Genomic DNA, 24320 nt, shown 5'->3' with positions numbered 1-24320 from the left:
ACTTAGAGAAACACACTAAGTACTGGAAAATTTAAAATGTAACTTTTGGTTGAACATCTAGATTAGCTGCGTTGCCTGGAGACAGAAAAAAAAAAATTGAATTTCACCAATCAGTTTAAAATATGCCCCAAAATACCAAACTCCAATCAAGTTTGAATTTGGTATTTTGACAACATTAACACCAGTGAAACAATCCAATGTTTTGGGGTATAAAATTGGGAAAACAATTGAACAATTGGGGGAGAACTGCCAAGCATGTACACACTGCCTAAAACACTGCTCTCTTAAAGATATCTTTATCTATCAATGACCTGTGAAAGAGTAATTCCCCAAGAAGAAAATCTACAGAGGAAGATGCAAAGGGAAGATTCGATAGCTACCTGGTTTTGAAATTTGAATTTTTGATCTATCTTACTTGGGGGTTTTATCAGATTAGTATCATAGAAGGAAAAGTAAAAGATAGGTTAGAAGAAGGAGTTGTAAATAGTCGTTAGTTAATTATTCTCTGTTATACTTTAAGAAATAAAGTTGTTAATTTTTACTTTAAGTTCTTGGCCGCTCAAATTTCCACAGATTACTGCACGGGATAAATCTTTTCTGTGTTGCTGGTTTAAATTAAGCAGGGGGTTTACCCCGTGTCGTAACAAAAGGTATCAGGTCAAGTAGAAACAGCTGTTCGGAAAGTATACTCTGCCCTCAGCTTTATTATTAGGGGCATTGAGTTTAAGTGCAGGGAGGTGTTGTTGAACTTATATAAGACACTTGCTGGACCTCAGGTGGAGTATTGTTTAAGTGTGGGTGATACTTTATAGGAAGAATGTAAACATAGAGTCATAAAGATTTACAGCAAGGAAACAGCCCTTTCGAACATATTGGAGAGACCACAGAAGACATTTTCAAGAATGGTTCCAGAGATGAGAAACCTGAGTTATTATGGTAGATTGGTCAAGTCGGGACACATTTCCTTTGGAAGGAGAAAGCTATGAAGAGATCTGATCGAAATTTCCAAGTGATGAGGACAGAGCAGATAATGGGATGCTGTTCCTGTTTCATAGAAGGATGGAGGAAGGTGAGAGAACACATTTCAAAGTGTTTTGCAAAAGAAGCAAATGCGAAGTGAGAAGATGTGTTTTCCCCCAGTGTGTAATTAGGGTGTGGAATGCTCTGCCTGGAAATGTAATGGAGGCAGGTTCCAGTGAGGCATTCAAGAGCGTTTTGGGTGGTTATTTAAATAGAAACAATGTGCAATGGTTACAGAGAAAATGCAGGAGAATGGAAATGTGTCAAAATGCTCAGAGAACTGGTGCAGATACAATACCTACCATAACAGTTCTGTGAAGTTTCACATTCTAACTTATAAACATTGGGCAGTTTTTCTCACTCTTCAATAGAAGTTGAAATGAGATATGCGGGAATGCACTAATTACCCTGAAGAACAGTCATAGGGCTTTGTATAACTGCAACTAGGAGAAGGTGAAGACTGCAGATGCTGGAGATCCGAGTCAAAACGTGTGGCATTGGAAAAGCACAGTAGGTCAGGCAACATCCTGCTCCTCGGATACAGCCTGATCTGCTGTGGTTTTCCAGTGCTACACTTTTCAACTTTGTATAACTGCAGCATAACTTATGCATCCTTGTCCTCCAGTCGTCAAGATATAAAGGCTAAAATTCCATTAGCTTTCTTGATTATTTTCTAGACCTGTTAATGATATTTTAAAGATTTAAAGACCTGAACACTGAAGTCTCTTTGGGCATCCTTTAGATTTAACTTCAGCTAGAAAGTACCTTTGGTCCAAAATGGATAATGTCACACTTGTTCACACTGAACTCCATCTGCCAAAGCTTTTTCCCATTCACTTAGTCTATCAATATTCCTTTGTAATTTTATGCTATCATCTATACTGTCCATGCTGCTGCCTAACTTGATGTCAGCAGCAAATTTGGATATGTGACTTTCTACGCCATTATCCAAGTCATAAATAAATAATGTGAATAACTGAGATCCTAACACCAATCTTTGTGGGCGCCACTGATCACTCCTGATGCATACATAGTCACAGGTGTTGGGTTAACAAATAATAAGCTATTTTACAACCACCAGCACTCTTCGGTCAGCATGTCATGCTTCAAGTTCCAGTGAAGTTGGAGTCTGAAACCTTCATACCCTCAGATCATATTTTTACCAGGATATTGCCTGGTCTGGAGGGAAGGTCTTACGAGGAAAGGCTTGGGTCTGTTCTCATTGGAGAGAAGGCTAAGAAGAGATTTGATAGAGACATACAAGATGATCAGAGGATTAGATAGAGTAGACAGTGAGAGTCGCTTTCCTAGGATGATGATGTCAGCTTGTACGAAGGGGCATAGCTACAAATTGAGGGGTGATAGATTTAAGACAGATGTCAGAGGCAGGTTCTTTACTCAGAGAGTGGTAAAGGCGTGAAATGCCCGGCCCGCCAATGTAGTTAACCTGGCCAGATTAGGGGCATTTAAACAATCCTTGGGTAAGCACGTGGATGATGGTGGGATCGTGTAGGGGGATGGGCTTAGATTAGTTCATGGATTGGCGCAACATCGAGGACTGAAGGGCTTGTTATGCACTGTATCATTCTATGTTTACTGTTCTCTGATGTGGTGATGATATTAGCTTGTCTCTTAAAAATAGACTGCACTCTAGATTTGAGACACAACACAACAGGTTTTGAGTCTAATAGGTTTTTACCTTTGGAATAGATTCATCCTGTTTTTTAACTTCTGTGAACATTTTCCTTGATATTTGTTACCCATCCCCCACCCCTGGTTCCTGTTCTGTATGGGATACTCCCAGCACAGCCAACCCATCTTTAACTATTCGCACTTCTTGTTAGCACCTATTCAACATTTACCTCTCTCCTGGCTTATCACCAGAAATCACCTTTTCTGCTTCCCTTTATTTTCTCTCCCTGTCTCTCTTTGGGCACTGTCTCCATCTAATCAACTCATTGCTTTCCCCTGACACCCCCACCCACACCTGCTGTTATCAACATAAATGCTATTATTTCTCTGCTGCTTTCAGTTCTAAATAAGGGTCACTGGACTGGAAATATTCACACATTCGCGCTCTCTCCACAGATGCTGTCAGACCTGCTGAGTTTCTCCAGCACTTTCTGTTCCTTTTCCATCTAATGCCCTTGAACAGCTGTGGCTCAGTTGGTAAATGACTCACCTCAGAGTCAGAAGGTTGTAGGTTCATGATCCACTCCAGAGATTTAAGCACAAGATTTACAACTGATGCTTCCAATGCAGCACTGAGGGAGTGCTGCTCTGCTGGAGGTAGTGATTGATTGAGGTGTTAAGTAGTAGCTACATCTACCTTTAAGGTGGACCTATTTCAAAGGAGTAGTGCTGGTCAGTATTCATTTATTCATTCAGGGGATATGGATGTTGCTGTATGGTTAGTATTTATTGTCCTTCCATAATTGTCCTAAGAGAAGATGATGATGAGGAGCTTCCTTGAGGTCCATACGGTGTAGGAACACTCACAGTGCCCTGAGGGAATTTTGACCCAGTGACAGTAAAGGCACTGTGACATATTTCTAAGTCAGGATGGTGAGTGGCTTAAAGGGGAACTTGCAGGGAGTAGTGTTCCCATGCAATGCCACACCCACAGTCAGTAAGTGAGATTATCACATTCATTTGGAGTGTGTTTCATGTAATCTAAATGACTGCAATGTTGCACCAGTGACTACATTTTAAAAGTACTTATTTACCTGTGTAGAAGGATTTCCTATAGTCAAGAAAAGTTCTATATGAAATCAAGACTTCTTTTTCTCGAAAGGATCATGCCCAATATTGCTTGTCCAAGGTAAAGCAGCTAGCTGTAATTCTGAGTGAGATCAGTGATTTGAAGCTGCCACAAAGATTTTACCTTTGACATGTTTCAAAGACCCTTTTCAAACCCACCACATTAAATCCTACCACGTTCAGTTCTGTGAAATGGACAGAATGTAACACTGGAGAGAATGTCAAAAGCTTTGCATTCTTGATTCACATTCCTAGAGTGAATGTGAAGTATCATGTACCTTCTCTCTGTCGGATGGAATGAGAGCTCAGAATGTTTTCTTGGTTCATTCAGTTTCTGTGTCAGGATCTGTATAAAATCATTGCTGATTAATATTTAACTCTAGGACTTAGAACCACAATGTGGAGTTTGGAACCTGACCTCTGTTCCATCTAGATAAACGTTAAAACCTTCTGCCCTAACTTTTTCAGTGGCTCCCTTCTCCAGAGCCGATTTGATTTTGTAAGTGCTCCTCCAAGCCACTCACCTCTCCCTCGACCTCTGTCTTTTTGATACATCGGCATCTTCTTCGAGGCTACACCTTCTAATTTCTCCTGCCTGGATACACAGTGTTGAAAAATGTCAACACTTGGCGTGCTGCTAATCCTGCTGATCTCGTCTTCAATTTCTGCAAAACGTGAGTACATGTAGTTGGTGTTTTTTCCTTGGTATTTTCTGTGTGTACTGAAGTCTGCAAATGCAGTGTCCTGTAGCATTTATCCTAGCCAGTGTTTCTATCTAATTCAGGATCCTTTCCCTATCTTTCACAATTAATGAGGCACAAGGACAATTATTGTCGAAATAACAGTTGAGTCATTTGCAGCCAATACATTGCTACTTGTGTCAAACTTTTCACTCTGTTGTTCTGTTGTCATTTGGAAGATTAGAGATTTACTTGTTGGGCATTGAGGGGGGATCCAATATCTCTAATATAGAATTCAGGAGAAATCTCTTTACTGGGAGACTTGTGGGAATGAGGAATTCATTGGAATACCAGTTTAGATAAGTAGATGAATTAAAGTGAGAGAAGCTGATGAGCTTGCAGTTGAGAGGATTTAAAGGTTATGCTGATAAATTGAGTTGAACTGAGCTGAGATTTTTGATTTGATTTGTTATTGTCGCATGTACCTAGGTACAGTGAAATGTTTTTGTGTTTTGTATACAGCACAGACAAATCATACCATATAAAATGCATGAAGGTATTAAAACAGAGCAAGAAATACAATGTTACAGCTCCAGAGAAGGCGGACAGAGAGCGAGATCGACATTAAATTTAAAATTTGAGAGGTCCATTCAGAAGTTTATTAACACCAGGGAGGAAGAGATGAGGCTCTTGCAGAATTTAAGGTGACAGGTGGGCAAGTTAGGCCAAATTGTTGTCTTTGTGCTGTTAGTTCGATTCAATTCCTTAACATGGAATCAAAGAGACCTATCTGGGCTGAATGGTCTTTATTTTTGTTTTGCGCTTTATTTTTTTCCCTTCTGACTTGAAGCTACTGTGTTCATTTGTTAGTAGGAGCCAATGAGAACATAAAAAGTTATTTTCACTTACACAAGGATATAAATTCACACAAATCACATGCCATAAAAGTTGGGTAGAACATTCCTTCACAGTATCCAGCATATACGAACATAAAAGTAGGGGCATGAGCAGGCCATTCAGCTCCTCAAGGCTGCTCTGTCATTTGATAAAGCCATAGCTGTTCAATGCAACGTTACTCCCTCAACTCCTATACCATCTGACTCCCTTGTCAATCAAGAATCTATCTCACTTAACTTTAGAAATCATCAATGATGCTGCCTCTATTGCCGTCAAATGATCAAGATTCTTCAGACATACATAAATTGAACCATGAAAATAGTTTCAGGGTTGTTATGATCTCAAATTAGGGGGAAAGAGCTGAAGCTTAAGAAAGATAAGTTTGGATTTAATTACATTACACAGAAGGTTACGAATTTGGTGAATGGGCTGTTCATGGAAGCAGATATTATGCAAAGCACTACAGGAGAATTGGATAGACATTTTAAGGAGTATAGGACAGAGTGTTTTGATGTTTGAGATGGCCATAATTTGCAGTCTTTTCTGGTCATTTTTTTCCAAGTTCCCATAACTTTCAAAACTTTTTAGAATTAATTCACAGGATGTGGATGTTGTTGGCAATGCCAGTATTTATTGCCCATCCCTAAATTTGCTGGAGTAGATGGTTGTGAGCCACCTTCTTGAATACAACTGGGTGGCTTGTTCTGTAGATGAGTCAGCTACATTGCTGTGGACCTGGTGGTCCGATAGGCCAGACTGGGAAAGGGTGACAGATTTCCATCCCTGAAGGGCATGAATGAATGAGATGGACTTTTTTCCAATCTGATAGTTTCAGAGTCACTACACCCAGCCTAGCTTTTTCATTTCATGTTTATTTATTTAATTAAATTCCTGGCTGTTGTGGTGATATTTGAACCCATGTATAGACTTTGGAATTATTTGTATAAAAATTATTCTGTTTGTCAATATACCTCCACCAACTGTAAATCAGGTAGTGGCTTGAAGCTATTGCAAATTGAACATGACTGTGATTTGAGTCTAGGAAGAGTCTTGTTTAAGTATGCGAATATGGATTCCACAAATCCTTTAGCTGTACATTGGATTTAAAGGCTTTAGAATCATGGTGTTTTACAATTCAAAGTGCAATTCAACTAGTTTCACACTCAATCACCTTGTCCCTTTGAATTTTTTTCTTTCCAAGTATTGATCTAACTCCCTTTGAAAGTTATTAATCAATCTGCTTTCCACATCATTTCAGGTAACACACTCAAACAACTTGCTGTATTAACGTATTACATTGCAGTTTCTTTATATAACTCTGTTTGAGAATCTTGGGGGAGGTTGGAAGAACGTGATGTTACAGCCTAGGCTCAAGAAGAATATTATAGCCTTGTGTTGTGGATATACGCAGATGTATTAATATGTGTTTGAAAAAATAAGACTTTCCTCCTAGCTGGATCGTTTATGGACCACCTTCAGCCTTTTTAATAAGTACTCTTCCTTTTTGTTTTCCTATAACACATTGTCCTTAGTTAGACTCTAAGGGGTATGAGTTAGAGCTGTGCTTGCATGTCTCTTGAGCCTATCAGCCTGTCGGACATGGTTTCTCTCCCAGTGATTACAGCTAGAACTTTCCCCTGGGTTGTGCAGCTATAATTGCAAACCCAGTGTGTGGGTGTAGGTTCTGGGTGTGGATGGGGGAGACTGTGAGTTAGTTGGGTTAGCGTTTGGTAGTGGGGGAGGGGGCAAGGCTTAAACAAAAATAAAGTACTGCAGATGGTGGAAATCTGAAACAAACACAGGGAACAGCTGGAAAAACTCAGCAGGTCTGGCAGCACCTGTGGAGAGAGAAACAGAGTTAATGTTTCAAGTCCAGAATGACTTCTCTTCAGAACTGAAAGGAGCTAAAAATTAGTTTTGTTCAAACTTTCAACAGAAGTGGACGAGGGTCAAAGGTGACAGCGGTAGTAGTGCTCCAATGCAAAAGGCAAAGGGGTTTTTAAACAATAACACGGAGTGCAGTGGTTCAAGAAGACAGTTCACTGCCACCTTCTGAAGGGCAACTAGGAATGGGCAATAAATGCTGGCCAGCAATGCTCACATCCTGTGAGTAAATGAAATAAAACAAAACAAAACCCTTTGACTTTTGCACTGGGTTTCCATGCCATCTCCCCTCCTCTGCCAAATGTATCAGTTCTGTAGAAGAGTGGTACTGGATTTACAATGTTAACTGTGTTTTCTCCAATAATGATAATACTTAGGTAGATTTCTGAAGATGCTGAATCACATCTGCCCACTTTGTGTTATTTCCCCAACAATTACTTATAGGTTTCCTGTGAGCTGGCTATATAAACCAAACATGGACTTACACAAAAGTTGCAGTATGGAATCAGATCATTTGGCCCATCTATGTCAGGATTTACATTCCACACGAGTTTCCTCTCATTTTTGATTAACAAGGGAGTCAAGGAATGTGGTGGTGCTGACAGGAAAGTGGAGTTCCAGCCATAATCAGATCAGCCTCGTTCACATTGAATGATTAGATTACTTACAGTGTGGAAACAGGCCCTTCGGCCCAACAAGTCCACACCGCCCCGCCGAAGCGCAACCCACCCATACCCCTACATCTACCCCTTACCTAACACTACAGGCAATTTAGTATGGCCAATTCACCTGACCTGCACATCTTTGGAGTGTGGGAGGAAACCGGAGCACCCGGAGGAAACCCACGCAGACACGGGGAGAACGTGCAAACTCCACACAGAGAGTCGCCTGAGGCGGGAATTGAACCCCGGTCTCTGGTGCTGTGAAGCAGCAGTGCTAACCACTGTGCCACCGTGGTTGAACACCTCATTGGCTGAATGGCCTACTCCTGCTCCAACTTGATCAAAATATCCTTCTAGTGTTCTTTGTCTTGTGTGCTCATCTGGATTCCCTTTACATGGAGCTATGCTGCTTGCTTCAACCACTCACTGTAGAGAGTAGATTCCACATTGTCACCTTGTCACCACCCCCTGGGTAATGACGTTTTTTCAGATTTGGTTATTGGACCTCTGGGTGACCAACTTACCTTTTACTGGCCCTCATCTTGGTTCTCCCCAGTTGAGAAATTGAAACATCTTCTCCATGTTTCCCTCAATAAACTGCTTCAAAAAGTACATCCTTTATTCAGTCAACTGATTTATTTTAGAGATAAGAGCCCCACAATCTTCAGCCTTTCCTGATAATTTGAACCTCAGAGTGTGGCAAGAGAAATTTGCAATTGATTTTATTTAAGATGTACCATTCTTGAGAAAGGAATTGATACATTTTTGGAGAGTAATAGCATCAAGGAACATGGAGATAGTGCAGGAAAGTGGCATTGGGGTAGATGATCTGCCTTCCTAACCTGGTCTGGCCTACATGTGCCTCCAGAAGCAAGGATTCTTAACTTCCTTCTGGGCAATTACGCATGGGCAATAAATGCTGGTCTGGCCAGAGATGCCCACATCCTGTGAGTAGATTAAAGAAATGATCTAATTGGGTGGTGGAACAATCTGGATTGTCTGGATGCTCTCCTCCTGTTCCTACATGTCTGTGAACCATTGCATGCTGTAATCAGGCAGAGGGCTGCAGTAGTCTACAAACCTCTACCCACACAACATTGTACTTTAACTTGTCCACTAAAAAACATGGGTTCACAGGGATGGGTCAGTGTCACTGATGTTAAGTCTCAAACTAGACTTGCAACTCAAAAACCTGTGTACAAGTTTGAACTTTTGCACCCAGTTTTATGGATTGTGACAACAACGTATTTTGATAAGCTGCCTGATACGGTATTGTTCCATTGAGTTTACGAAGACTTTAGCTTATCATGTACTTAATATAATCAGTATCAATATAATCAGTTTAATTTCAATGTATCTGTACTTCATAATGTCACAAGCATTGTACTGCATATTTGAGATACCATCGTTGGTCTCATCACTAGGGAGCAATGCTTCTGAAAATCTCTCTGGGGTGTCCAGGAAGAAATAAAGTGTTGTAGCTCACATCATGCTTCAATTATAAAGGGTATTTATGAGATAATTTCCAGGAGACTGTGACCAATACATCATAAGATATAAGAGCAGACGTAAGCCATTCAGCCCATCGGGCCTGCTCTGGCTAATCTGATTATATTCAGCTCCACTTTCATGCCATATCCCTACCACCATGGATCCCCTTACTGATCAAAAAAAATCTGTCTTTCTCAGCCTTGAATATACTACCATCCCAGCCCCAACAGGCTTCTATGTACACTATTGATATCCTTATTTAAGGGAGGAATTAAATGTCTTGGAATCAGTACAGAGAAAATTTACTGAACTATATCTGGAATGGATTGTTTGTGTTATGAGAAAAGGTTAGACTGATCAGATTGTATTTGCTGGAGTTTAAGAAAGTGAGATATGCCCTGATTGAACAACCAAAGAACAAACTGCATATGGATAGCACGTTTAGACAATTTACTGTCACAAGTGAATTGACAGCAGTGATTATCAAACAAAATTTGACACTGAATTGTATAAGAAGATATGAGGACAGATGACCAAAAGCTTGATAGCAAGGTATGTTTTAAAGAAGATATTAAGGGATTAGAGGGAGGGTGAGTGGGACTAAGGGAGGAAATTCCAGAGTTTAAAGCCTAACAACCTGTCAATGGAGGAGCACTGGAAATCAAGGACGCTCAAGAGGCCAGGATTGAGAGAGCGCAGTTATATTGGAGGGTTGTAGGTCTGGAGGAGGTCACAGGCAGAGGGATGAGTGAGACCAGAGAGGTTTTCAAAACACAATTAATTAATGTGTACCATCTGTAACTGTCCAAGGCTCTTTAGGCAGCACCCTTGGAAGCAAGACATCTACCATCTAAAAGGATAAAAGCAGCCAATGGTGGGACCACCATTTGAAGTTCCCTTATATTGCCATTCCTTCATAGTCACTGAGTGATGTGGTATGAAGCTACACCCGTAAGGGCAGCAGCAGTTCAAAAACTATGCTCATACCACCTTCAAGGCACTGGAGGATGGATAATAAATACTGTTCCACCTAGCAATACCCAGCCCATGAATGAATGAATGGAAAAATGTTACATTTTCAATCCATTGTTGGAGCTGGGTGGATCAGTTAGCCAGTTTAGATATAATACTGAGGGGTAAAACAAATATATACAAAGGATAGAGTTTTATGTCACGTTTGTGCAAAGCTACTGTTGGAATCAATCTCAAATGTTACCCAATGAATGGGTTAGGTTATACCTGTTTTAGTCTTGTTTCACTATAATCCAGCAAGTTCTTTCATTTTTGGGAAGAGGAGTTTAAAATTGGGCCCAAGCAACACCTAAAATGGAATTGATCAATGTAATCACAGTTGACTAAGTTACTTGGTTATAGAGAGCTTGATTTTGTTGGAAAGAGAGACAATATTGAAGAATTACATTTTGCACTCATCAGGATAAATGCAAGAATAACAAATTTCAAATAATCACAACAATTTATACTTCAGAATAAAAGGATGTTGTTTGGTTGGCAAGTTGATTCGGATTGGCTGAGGTATTGCCATGGAGGAGTTGTAGACTCCTCAAGTTCTGAAGTAATTCACAAAGTGGCAATGCTTTACCCAATCATAGTTGACATGGCAGCTAATGAACATTTTTTTGGCTGCTGTGTATATTGTTCACATCGTTTGAAGTTTGGAATTCTTGTATTGGTCCTGATGAGTGCAAGACATAAGGCTTCAGCAACGTGTTTCTCTTCTCAAAAAATATTAAAGCTGAAATTATTTGACGAATCAGGATAAATCAACATTTTGGTTACCTGCCCCCCACAATAACAATATTAACAAAGGCTAGAAAGACATTTGGCTTGTTTCAAACCTAATCCCAGTGGTACTGAAGTTTCTTCAATGATTCCAGGTTTTTGATCTCCACTCTCTGCTGGAATTGAAATCCACTTGATGATTACTCTTTGTGTGAAGACCTTTCAGGTATCAGGAATTTGTGCTGTACCAATTTGTCCTGTTCTCAATTGTCCTGCTCACAGAATCATAGATCCCTCAAAGGTCAAATAGGAAGCCGTTGTGCTGTTGGCTCTATCACGGGTCTACTGATTAATCCTACTCCTTTAGTCTTCTCCATAGCCTGGAAATCTTTCCTTTGAATATTTTCATTTTCAATTCCAGCTTTGATAAGTTACCATTGAATTCCACCACCCAATCAGGCAGGACGCTCCATACTCTTGCTGTTTCATTTAAGGACATTTCCTGAACCTATTTTTCTATTTGCCATCTTTTACACTTCCATAAGATCATTTCTTGACTAAAATTTCAAAATTAATAAGCTCAAGGCTCTCTTGTGTAAATGTATATTCTGTTGCTGATGGGTTGTATTTAATGGAGGTGATAGGGGTGCTCACATGTCACTGCAGACCTGGTTGGAAGTCCTCATCACCTCATTTCAAGAAGGTCCACTGCTTTAAGTTGCATCCAGGTACTGAGGGACATACAAAGTAGGAACAGATTGTCAGCCATTCAACCCTTCGGGCCTGTTCTGGCATTCAATAAGATCTTGGCTGCTCTGTTTGTTTCTGAATATCACATTCCCATCTACAATAACCATTGCCTAATAAGAATGTATCCACCTATACCTTTAATGAACTATGTCCACTGCCTTCTGAGACAGAGAGATCCAAAGTCACACAATGCTCTGAGAGAAATGCTTTCTGTTCAATAAGGGTGACCACCTAATTTTAAAAGTGTCCCCTTATTCTGAACTCACCCACAAGAGGAAACATTGTCTCCACGTCCACCTTGTTAAGACCATTCAGGATCTTATACACTTCGATCAAGTCACCCCTCGGTCTTCTAAACTCCAGAGGAAACAAGTCCAGCCTGTCCAACCTTTCCTCATAAGACAACCCATTCATTCCAGGCGTCAATCTAATAAACACTCTCTCAACCAACTCCAACACATTTTTATCCTTTGTTAAATAATGAGACCAAACCTGGACACAGTATTCGAGATGTGGTCTCACCAGTACCCTATATAACTGAAGCATAACACTATTACTTTAATATTTACTTTGCTTCATTATAAAGGATATAAATCTATTAGCCTTCTTGCTATGTGCTGTACCTGCAAATACTCACAACCTGTCCCACATAAGAGTGGTGCTGTGTGGTTTGCAGTATTTACACTCTCTGCCTGAAACCACATGCCAAGCAAAATGAAAAGCTGAAAAAACACCCAGGGCAATTTGGAAAAAGTACTCTGGGAAATTTCTCTCCCACACTTTAGTTAATCAAACAATTCCAGGAGATTGCTCTGACCCAGATTTGTTTCACCTTCCCTGCCTCTGAACCACTCCAAGACTCAATAGTCAAAGATGGTTTATTTGGTTCTTGGCTAAACTGATTGAATATCAACCTGTGAGTCCTTCCAATATACACCAAGGGCAGATGATAAGAAAAGGAGGAATTCCTGGTCAGCCCTGTGATGGAAGGAAATTCAGAGACTTTGCCATCACTGTCTATAGCACCAGAACATACTGTATGTATAAAAATTGTCACTGCACTCGGACTCACTGAGTGCACTGTGATATACACACCTGCCTTTTGATTGAGGTGATCCTTGAGGTGGTCAGAATAACAAACACAAAGGATTAAGGTTGAGAACTGTTTAACGAGTTATAGCTTATTAAAATCTGCCATGACATTGCTACCAACAAATAGTGACAGGAGCTAGGGTTTTTGTGTGCAGGGGTAGTATCCTTATCTCTAAGCAGAAGGTCTGGTTCAAGACTCAAGACCATTGGAGCTATAGACAGTTATGTCGAGTCCAACTTTCCTTCCATCACAGGCCTGACCAAAAATCTCTCCCTTTGCACTCAACCTGCAGGTTGATATTCAACCTGGGCCAGAGGTGTTTTGTACTATATCTGAACAGGAAGGTTGCAAATATCGATAGTGACAGGAGGGTAATGTAATCTATCATTCAACCCACAAAGTGTACCTGGATGTAATTGGACTGTGAATGTTTAATATGAGATTTAGATCCTGAAAATGAAACAAGTCCTCATCAGTTAGAGGCTAATTCCCCTAAACAGACCTTTAGGTCATTTAAAGAGTAATTATTTTTGCTGTACTCCCCCATCTTCAGGAAATTATTTAATTCCCCCCATGATTGACTTGTGTCTCTAATGATGAAGTGTGCTAATCCAGTGTTCGATGGTCTCTGCCACACCTGCTCATATTCCACTGGTAGCTCTCCCCATGGTGATATTTAAAGTGAGTCCAAGAATACAGGAAAATAGGAACATGAAGAGGCCATTCAGCCCACCAAGCCTGTTTTACCATTAAATTACATCAAACCATCTTTGTTGTGTAATGCAGTAAAATACCCCAATCAATGATATTGCTATCAATCTCAGTTTTGTATTTTTTCCTTAATCCCCAGGTCTCAATAACTGGAGGGAATTGTAAATTTCTGCTATCCTTTTTTGTGAAGAAATTCTTCTTACTATCACTTTTCAGTTGCCTGGTTTTAATTGTGAGATTATGACCCCTTGTTTTAGACTCCACCAGAGTTTGCCTCTAAATAATCCATCAAATCATTTAATCATTTTCACTCGATTAGATGGCCCTAAAACTCCTAGACTCAATAGTTCGCTACTTCTGAAATCATCAGCTATAGTGTGATGGAAATTTATAATTTGAGTGAAAAACACAAGCCTTCTATACGTTAACAATGTAGACACATTATTTTCATTGCAATGCAATTAATATTCTCTCACCTGTTTCAGATAGTTACACACAGCATTTCTAGCCTGTTTGGAAGAAGAGTCATACTCAAGTCCTGAACTTGAAAAGTTAACTCTGTTTCTCTCTCTGCAGATGCTGCCTGACCTGCTGAGTTTCTCCAGCATTTCTGTTTTTATGTTCCCAGACTGTCTGGTTAAATTAAAGTCCTCTGCACTGTGTATATTTTACTAATTGAATTAACCAGACATTTGTGCACAACAGCAAAAACATGTATAGCACCTTTAACTTTATAGTACTAAAACGTTCCAAGGCACTTCACAACTGAAGCGGCATGGAATTGGGTGTCACTGTGCTAGCATTATTGCCCTCCCTAATTTCCCTGGTGATGTTGAGTGCCTTCTTGATCCACTTCAGTCCATTTAGTTTAGGTATCCCCACAATGCTGTGAGTGAGGAAATTTCAGCAACACTGAGGGAACAGCGATATATTTCCAAGTCAGGATGGTGAATGGCTTGGAGGGGATGGGTTTCCATGTATTTGCCTCAGGATGGTAGGTGTTAGGTCATGTGTTAGGTGCTGTCTAAGGAGCTTTTGGGACAAATGACCAACTTACCTGGCATCACACTGGCACTGATACTCATAGACCACATTATCCATTTGTGTGATAAGCATTGATCTTTTGGTTTGACAGCAGCATTCTGTTCGTGGTGAACACCACTCATGTTAGTACTGCATAGTAACAGTAAGAAAACAGCTAGCCTTGCCTGTAGCTCAAACTATTGAGATAGCTTACCTGTTAAAATTCAACAAAACCTGCCTTTTCTCAGCAAAGATTGTTATACGGTCACCTCAAAACGATTAGTTCATCAGGCACGCAAACATTTGAGTTTGAAATAGTGCAATTGATGAGGGTTAGTCCATTAAATGAAGTGGCCTACAAGTAATTCATTTTGTTTTGAGTGAAAATGTTAGAATATCTATAAATAGCAAGGAAATCACTCACCTCACTGTGTTAAATTAGATACACTGCACAAACTCAACTAAACAGATTGCTAACAAATATTATGGCAGAGTTGAGAATATTTTACTGATAGAGAACAGTGATTTACAAAATGGTCAATCCACAGCACATTGACATCTGTTTTGGACAGCACTTAATTCCCTAGCCTGCAAGCCTGTAAACTCACATCCCATTATGGACTTGTCTCAGTTGATACTTCAGAACAATACTGACCAGTGTGACTATCTATTCAAGTTGTTTTGTTTTATTCATCTGTGGGATATGGATGTGAATGGTTGGCCAGCATTTATTGCCTGTCCCTAGTTGCCCTTGAGAAGGTGGTGGTGAGCTACCTTTTTGAACCACTGCAGTCCACTTGCTATGGGTTGACCCACAATGCCATTAGGGAGAGAATTCTCAAATGGGCTGAGCACGGGGCCAAGGTGGAAGTGAGGGTTGTTTTGGCGAGGGTGTGGATCTGTGGTTGAGATCTCACCTCAGAGAAAAGTGGGCAGCTGAGGGTGAGGATAGTCTGGTTCAGCCTCCAGGAAAAGGGTTATGGATTGAGGTTTGTTCAGAATTCAAACCAAATGACTTTGCATTCCTAACCAGTTAGAGGAAATTTCTGCTCCTTCTGGAAAGGCTGTCGGAAAAGCAGATTGACAACTTAGAGACAGTAGAGGGATCAAGAGAGAGGTGAAGGTGGGCTGAGTGTCACCACTCTACAAGAAAAACCTGGCTTTCTTTCACGAACACCTTTAGGTTCAAAGACGTGTAGGCCAGATGGATTAGTCATGGGAAATGCAGGGTGACAGAGATAGAGTGAGGAGTTGGTCTGAGTGGAATGCACCTTGGAGGGTCGGTGAGGACTTGATGAGCCGAATGGTTTCTTTCTACACTGTAGAGATTCTATGATTCTACGTCTCTTGCACGTGCGTCTGCCTTGATGTAAGTTTGCTTCCCTGAAACAAACTCTGCTGAACTTTCTAATGAGGCAATGTAATTGTTGCTTGGGGAACTGACAACAACCTTCACTTTCAACCAAGTGGGTATGACCTGAGATACTCCTCACAAGAACACAGCTTGCTGCGAACCTGACTTATTGTAATTTTAATTTTTTCTTTTTAATCAGCGCAACGTGGTGGACTGAGGTTTAATGCAGAGAAGACCTACAAATACAGTTATACCATGGAGGTACAATTAGACAGAGGTAGAGGAACAGACAAAGACAGTGCTGGATTTAAAATTGCATCCAACATCAATGTTGACTTGCTGTGGAGAAATTCAAGCAACGAAGAAGACCAGCTTATCAGAATTACGGTAGGTTTTGATTAATAGTAACCATTTTAACCTTAGAATGAACAACACTCAAGTGTCCATTTGGCTCCTTGTACCTGTGCTGGGAGTGGAGGTGGACACTGGAGTATGCTAGCGGAGAAGAATACTTTCTGCTTTTTGTGATTGTTCTCTTCTCTCCCCTTTAAGCCACTTCTTGACTCTTTCTTTACCTTCAGTCATAGGGCTAAAGGTAGTCAGAATAGCAAGAGTTAGGCTGCTGACAGGGGTCAATTGATTAACTAAGTGACTGAGTAAATATAGAGAGGGGGGAAAAGGCAGGTCCAGGCAGGGGGCAGTGGAGAGTGGTCAAAGCTGCTGACTGTCTGCTCTTCCTATGCTGCTATATTCGTGCTGGGTGTCCTAGAAGAGGGAGCACACAATGTCCATTCTCAGTACTTTCAGAAAGTTGGGCACTGTAGGAGGTGGAATGCCATGTCTCCCCTTTCAATTCCAATTTGATTTAACCCCGTTCCCTACTCCCGACCTTTGGAGATTTGTATTGCCCATAGAAAACATAGAACAGTACAGTACAGGAACAGGCCCTTCGGCCCACCATATTTGTGTACCTATTGGACGTTTCATTTCACTTGATTAGTTGGGAACACAACTGATTTAATTTGTGGAGGATAAATGATGACCATTACCATGGGTGATTTGATTGTGGGGAGAAAGCTGATCAGTTGTGTGTAATAATACTTTCTGGTTTTGGGGTAGCACGGTGGCTCAGTGGTTAGCATTGCTGCCTCACAGTGTCAGAGACCTGGGCTCGAATCCAGCCTCGGACAACTGTCGTGTGGAGTTTGCACATTCTCCCCGTGTCAGCATGGGTTCCTCCCACAGTCTAAAGAGGTGCAGGTTAGATGGATTGGCCATATTAAATTGCCCATAAGGTCCAAGGCTATGCAGGCTAGGTGGATTAGCCATGGGATGGGTCTGGACACGTTGCTGTAATGGGAAGTCGGTGTGGACTTGATAGGCTGAATGGACTGCTTCCACACAGTAGGGAGTTTATGAAGATATTTTAAAAATGGGAAAAGGTTGTGTTGCTGATTCGTCAATAAATTATTTCCACAAGAAAAAGATGTCTTGAGTTATATTTCACTAATATGCTTAGATCAGAATTGACAAGGAAGATCCCAGTTATTCAGGGTCTCATGACAGCATCAATCTCCAACCTGCCCATTTCTTACTCATTTTTACAAGAGATAGGGTGAAGATGGATGGGGATGTTCAGAGCTGATTGCTTTTTGGTTTATTTTGGTGAACATGATTCAGACACCAGACTTAATTACCAGATTTAGTCTTTCACCCTTCAGATACAGGAGCTTTAAGGCAGTTCACCAACCTGTGGTGACTGTCAACATACAGGGCAGGAAGATTCCAGACTCAGTCACTGGCTGGAGTTGCCAAACTTCCAGGATCATCCAGGATCCATGTGAATGCCACTGTGCATTAAGCAAAAAGGCCAGGAACAGATAATGTGTGTTCCACCTACAGGAAATAAGAATATCTGTCACAATTCAATGGCTTCGGTGCTTCATTCATCAGTGTTTTTAATACTTAGTGGTAGGCCTTGATATTCATAAACAGCCAACACAACTGATACAGAATATAATTTTTTCCTTATGGATCTTACCAGAAATGAACAATCATTGGGTTATCTATAACAGTGAGAGGCATTGTAATTATTTGTACATTAAATAATTAGAATGAAAACACCCTCTCTCAGTCCAGTAACAAATGGATCAAATGCTGGAAGTATTTAGCAGCTCGGGCAGCATCTAGTGGATGTACACAGTTTGGGAGAACTTGGGGGGTGGGCAACCCAGGGTGAAAGTGTCTCTGGAGGCTTCGGTGCATCATCCTCCCCACGGTCATTTCCAGTTGGTTGATAGTGACTTGACCTAATGGCATCTTCACTGGATTGTTAATGTAGAGACCCAGGTAATGTTCTGGGGACCTGAGTTTGAATCCCACTATGGCAGATGGTAGAATTTGAATTCAATAGAAATGTTAAGAGTCAATGATGACCATGAATCCATTGCCACTTTTTGGAAAAGCCCATCTGGTTCCCTAATGCCCTTTAGGGAAGAAAACAGCCTTCCTTACCTGCTCTGGCCTATATGTAACACCAGACTCACAGCGATGTGGTTGACTCTTAACTGCTGTCTGGGCAATTATGGATGGGCAATAAATGCTGGCCTAACCAGTAATGTCCTCATCCTGTGAATGAATTTTTAAAAATCACAATTTAGGAAAGATTTCTTCACTCAAAGTGTGGTCACCCTGTTGAATTCTCTACAACAGAAGCTGTGCAGGCCAAGTCACTAAATATATTCACGAAAGAGACAGATATGTTTCGAAGGGATCGAGCATTTTGGAGAGAAAATGGAAATAGGGCTTTGAGATAGAATGTTGGCCTTGATTGTATTGAATGTGATTTTTGTGAGAAGATTTGTAGCTCCGGTTGAGGTTCAGGTTGTAAATTTGCTCGCTGAGCTGGCAGGTTTGTTTTCAGACGTTTCATCATCATGCGAGGTAACATCATCAGTGAGCCTCCAGTGATGACCTAAAGGACCCAAACCAACAACCAGCAAAACGAATGTAATTTACAAAATACCCTGCAAGGACTGTAACAAACATTACATTGGTAAGGCAGACAGAAAACCAGCCACCAGGGTACATGAACACCAGCTAGCCACCAAAAGACATGACCCACTATCACTTACATTCAGACAAAGATGGACACCATTTCCACTGGGACTACACATCCATCCTCAGACAAGCTAAACAGAGCCATGCATGGGAATTTCTAGAGGAATTTCTAAGCACATCAGTTTGGACCCATTTACCAACCTCTGAGAAAAAGAACCGGAAATGATATCACCCACCTTAACAGACCAAGGCACATAAATAGAAAGCAGAACAAAACACCAGCACTTCACCGGAGGCTCACTGATGATGTTACCTAGCATGGTGATGTAATGTCTGAAAACAAACCTGCCAGCTCAGCAGGCAAACTTACAACCTGATCGTATTGAATAGCAGAGCAAACTCAGAGGGATGAGTAGCCTAGACCTGCTTTTAGATTCTATGTTACTATGACTTCTCAATGACAATAGACCCACCCAGTTGGGCAATTGTTGTCCTATTTGCCTTACCCTAGGGAAGTTATCTCAGTACTCCCCATTAATGAACAATGCTTATCATCCTGGATGGTGTGGTGAGCAAATCCAGTAGTTAAGTTCCAAAGCCAGAAACATTTGCGTGACATAGACAGGATGCAGAGCTGGGCTGAGAAATGGCAGATGGAGTTCAATCTGGATAAATGTGAAGTGATGCATTTTGTAAGGTCGAACTCGAATGCTGAATATAGGATTAAAGACAGGATTCTTGGCAGTGTGGAGGAACAGAGAGATCTGGGTGTGCAAGTACATAGATCCCTCAAAGTTGCTACCCAAGTGGATAGGTTGTTAAGAAAGCATATGGTGTTTTGGCTTTCATTAACAGGGGTATCGAGTTTAAGAACCGCGAGGTTTTGCTGCAGCACTACAAGTTGCTGGTGAAACCACAATTGGAATATTGTGTCCAGCCCTGCTATAGGAAAGATACAGAGGCTTTGGAGAGGGTGCAAAGAAGTTTACCAGGATGCTGCCTGGACTGGAGGGCTTGCCTTATGCAGAAAGGTTGAATAAGCTCAGACTTTTCTCTCTGGGGAAAAGGAGGCTCAAGAGAGGAGACCTGATCAAGATGTACAAAATAATGAGAGGAATAGATAGAGGCAATAGTTGGAGACTTTTCCCCAGGGCAGGATTGACTGGTATGAGAAGTCATAATTTGAAGATATTATGAGGAAGGTATAAAGGAGACATCAGAGGTAGGTTCTTTACGCAGAGAGTTGTGAATGCAGGGAATGCGTTGCCAACTGAGGTGGTGGAATCAAAGTCATTGGGGACATTTAAGTGACTGCTGGACATGCACATGAATAGCAGTGAGTTGAGGGGTGCGTAGGTTAAGTTACTATATTTCACATTAGGATTAAGTCTCAGCACAACATCGTGGGCCTAAGGACCTGTTCTGTGCTGTACTTTTCTATGTTCTATGTTCTACATTCCAATCTGTTTTTGTCTATCTAACTAGTATAGAACTCTCCCCCATGTGTTTATCTATCTTCTATTTCAATGTATCTATGCTGCCAGTCCCTGAGGCAGCGCGTTCCACACTTTCACCATTCTCTGCATAAATACATTTCTCCAAAATTCCTTCATGTTGGTGATTAACATTTCCATACGGCTCCTAATTTTAGACTCCCCCTCGTTCCTCTTTTGTCATCACCCCCAATAAGGGGATCTCTTCGTATCAAACACGTTCATAATCTCGAAAACCCAACCATGGAATTATTCAATGCTGAGGGAGTCCGTTCAAGTCCATTGTTTCCATGTTGGCTCTTTGAGCGAGCTATCTAATTAGTCACACACCCCACTGCTCATTCCTCATCTTCCTGTAAATGTTTTTCCTTTCCAAATATTTATCCAATTTACATTTGAAAGTTTGTACTGAATCTGCTTCCCCATTACTCTTCCAGGCAATGTGTCCCAGATCACAACAACTCACTGCCTTGTTTTAATTTTAAAACTCAGAGTTTCTCTCCTGAGACTTAACTGCTGAATTGCCTTCTTTCCCAGATAACTGACGTCAACTTTGAAAATGTGAGTGAACGAACAGATGACAAAAACATCTTTAAAGATTCCACAGGAGGAGGGATTCTGGGAAAGACAAACCTGGCAGCTTTGAAGAGCCCAGTCCTCATCCACTGGATTAATGGGAAGGTACCGTGGACTGTTTTGTGATCTAAACTAAAACAGATTGTCTGACCCTTGTGACATTGCTTCTTGTGGGACCCTCCTGTGCATAAATTGATGATGCCTGTATTTGTCTACATTGTGACAATGACTACGCTTCAAAAGATGGTTCATTTGATTTCATTTGATTTATTGTCACCTGTACCTCGGGACAGTGAAAAGCTTTGTTTTGCGTGCAATATAGGCAGATCATAACATACAAAATGCATAAGGGTAATGGAACAGAGTGAAGAATACAATATCACAGCTGCAGAGAAGATGAGATGAACATTAAATTTAAAATTTGAGATGTCAACTCAGAAGTCTATTAACAGCGGGGAAAGAAGCTGTTCTTGAATCCGTTGGTACATGTTTTTGAGCTTTTATATCTTCTGCCCAACAGAAGAGATTTGAAGAGACTATAGTTGGGGTGGGAGAGGTCTTTGATGATGCAGCAAGGAGTATAGATGGAGTCAATGGATGGAAACAGTGAGGACTGTGGAAGCTGGAAAGTCAGTCGATAAAGTGTGGAGGTGGAAAAAGCACAGCAGCTCAAGCAGCATCAGAGGAACACGAGATTCAATAATTCAGGTTGGAATCTTTCATCAGGAAAGAAAGTTGGCTTGCATAAAGGACTGGATTACGTTTACGACTCTCTATATTTTCTTATGGTCCTGGGCAGAGCAGTTGCTGTACGAAGCCATGATGCTTCCAGATAGAATGCTTTTGATGGTACATCTAAAACAGTTGGTAAGACTCTTACTGCAACACTCTGTGGGATGTGAAGTGAAAGGTGCTATATAGATGCAAGTCTATTTTCTTTTCTTTAAATTACATCCCTGGTGATTCATTAAATGAGCAGCTTTATTAAATTTAAGGCACTGATTGCAGTCACAATGGAAGGCTCTGAAAGCTTTGGATGTGTACACAGGAATCAGAGGAATCTTCTAGAAACTTAGCAGCATAGAGATGGTCCTGACCAATATTTCAAGCAATTGTAGCAGATCAAAACTACAAGACATGACCAAAATTGGAGCAAGAAAATATTGGGATTGGATATTAAGAAGAACATCTTTATGTAAGGAGATATTGTTCTTTATTAATTCATGATCTTTGCGAAGGCCTGCTTTTGTTGCCCCTCACTAAAACGTGGCGATGAACCAGCTACCTGTAGATCTGTCCACAGTGCTGTGGGGAGCAATGGTGATATATTTCCAAGTCAGGATGGTGTTTGACTTGCAGTGGAACTTGCTGATAGGTGCTGTATCTATGTGCTTGCTGCCTTTGATCTTCTAAATGGTCGAAGCTACAGGCTTAGAAATAATCAAGATGTGGAATAGCTTGGATAGGCAAATGGAGGGCAGAAGTTTCTAGTGATCAAAAGTACCAATTAGTTGACATTACAGCAGGTAGTAGAGGTTGTTTCTCCTGGTGCATGCACAAGGGATTTATTTTTAATTCATTCATAGGATTTGGCCATCTCTGGCCAGTCCAGAATTTATTGCCCACACTTCATTTCCCTGAGAAGTGGTAGGGAGCTGTCTATTTGTACTGCTGCAGTCCTTGAAGTGCTGTATGGAAGGGTCACGTATTTGCCCCTTATCTCCATGGTATAATTTTGTGAATGGATCAACTCTGCCAACAGTTACAAAGGTAATGTGTCAGCACTGAACATATGGTTGCCAGGTACCCACTGGTACTTTGACCTCTTGATGGTCATTACGTCACTAATCTGATTAAGGAGGGATGTCCATATTCAGAATAAACCAATTAAACTGTGACACATAAAGCTCAGTGACTATGATGCAGCTGCAGGAATTTTGCTGACTCTGGGAGTGACACACAAAATCAAGGTTCAGCTGAAAATGTACTATCAGCGGCCAGGAGAAGATAGTACTTTACAATCACAAATGATAATGCAAGTCATAGCCATGCATTTGTAGATATAGTGGCCTACTAGTGTTGTTAATGGACTAGAAATCAAGGTATACTGTCAAATGTTCTGGGGGCAAGAGTTTAAATCTTACCAAGGCAGATGGTAAGAGTTAGAGTCATACATCACAAAAACAGACCCTTTGGTCCAACTAGTTCATGGCCACCAGGTTTCCTAAACTAAACTAATCCCATTTGCCTACATTTGGCCTCTCTTTCTTTAAACCTTTCCTATTCATGTTCCTGTCAAAATATCTTTTAAATGTCATAACTGTACCTGCATCTACCACTTCCTCTGACAGTTCATTCCAGATATGAACCACCCTCTGTGTGAAAAAGTTGCCCCTTTTAAATCTTTCAACTTTCACCTTAAAAGCCCTCTCACCTTGAACTCTGCTACCCTGGGAAAAAGACCGTTGCAATTCACCTCATAATTTTATAACCCTCTGTAACCTTCAACCTCCTATGCTCCAGGGAAAAAAGTCCAGCCGTCCAATTTGTAGAGATCTGGAATTGAAAGTTAGTCACAGTAATCGTGTCATAATCATCTATGCAGTTTTGGTCAGTGTGTGACTCCAGATCCAAAGAGGTAAAGTCGCCATTGCCTTCCCAGACCATGAGCTGCTGTCTCATGAGAGAGAGAGAGAGAGAGAGAGAGATGATTGTTGGTGATATCACCACATCTCAAGACATGAGGGCAGAGGTTGAGAAGGAGGTTCTCATGTTAACCTCAGCTGGTGCAGGAATTGAACCCAAGCTATTGTCAACCCCTTTGCATTTCAAATCAGATGACTCCAGATCCACAGCAATATGGCTAACCCTAAACTACTCTCTAACATGCTCAGCAAGGCATCCAGTTCAAGAGCAATTAGGGATGGACAAAAATCACTGGCCTTGCTAGTAATGCCCACATCTCACGAAAAAAGGCAAGAACTTTATTTATCCATTTGTGGGCATTGCTGGCTGGGCCAGCGTTTATTGCCTGTCCCTAGTTGCCCTTGAGAAGGTGGTGGTTAGCTGCCTTCTTGAACCGTTGCAGTCCAATAGTTAGTTCAAGAATAGTCCTAACAACCCTCC

General features: G+C 41.0%; 1 protein-coding gene across 1 annotated transcript in view; it reads left to right on the top strand.

Annotated features, from left to right (window-relative positions):
• The first annotated feature begins 3807 nt into the window (after positions 1–3807).
• mttp (microsomal triglyceride transfer protein) overlaps positions 3808–24320 on the top strand; it is a 60782-nt gene continuing 40269 nt past the window's right edge. Inside the window, exons 1-3 of the mRNA XM_072583811.1 lie at positions 3808–4454; positions 16265–16452; positions 21156–21299. Of these exons, the coding sequence (XP_072439912.1) occupies positions 4397–4454; positions 16265–16452; positions 21156–21299 (390 nt within the window). The 5' untranslated portion in view covers positions 3808–4396. The remainder of the gene's footprint in view (positions 4455–16264; positions 16453–21155; positions 21300–24320) is intronic.

The sequence above is a fragment of the Chiloscyllium punctatum genome, chromosome 14 (genome assembly GCF_047496795.1).
Source record: "Chiloscyllium punctatum isolate Juve2018m chromosome 14, sChiPun1.3, whole genome shotgun sequence".
Lineage (NCBI taxonomy): Eukaryota > Metazoa > Chordata > Chondrichthyes > Orectolobiformes > Hemiscylliidae > Chiloscyllium > Chiloscyllium punctatum.
Note: the sequence above shows the minus strand (reverse complement) of the source record. Positions and strands in the feature narration are given on the sequence as shown.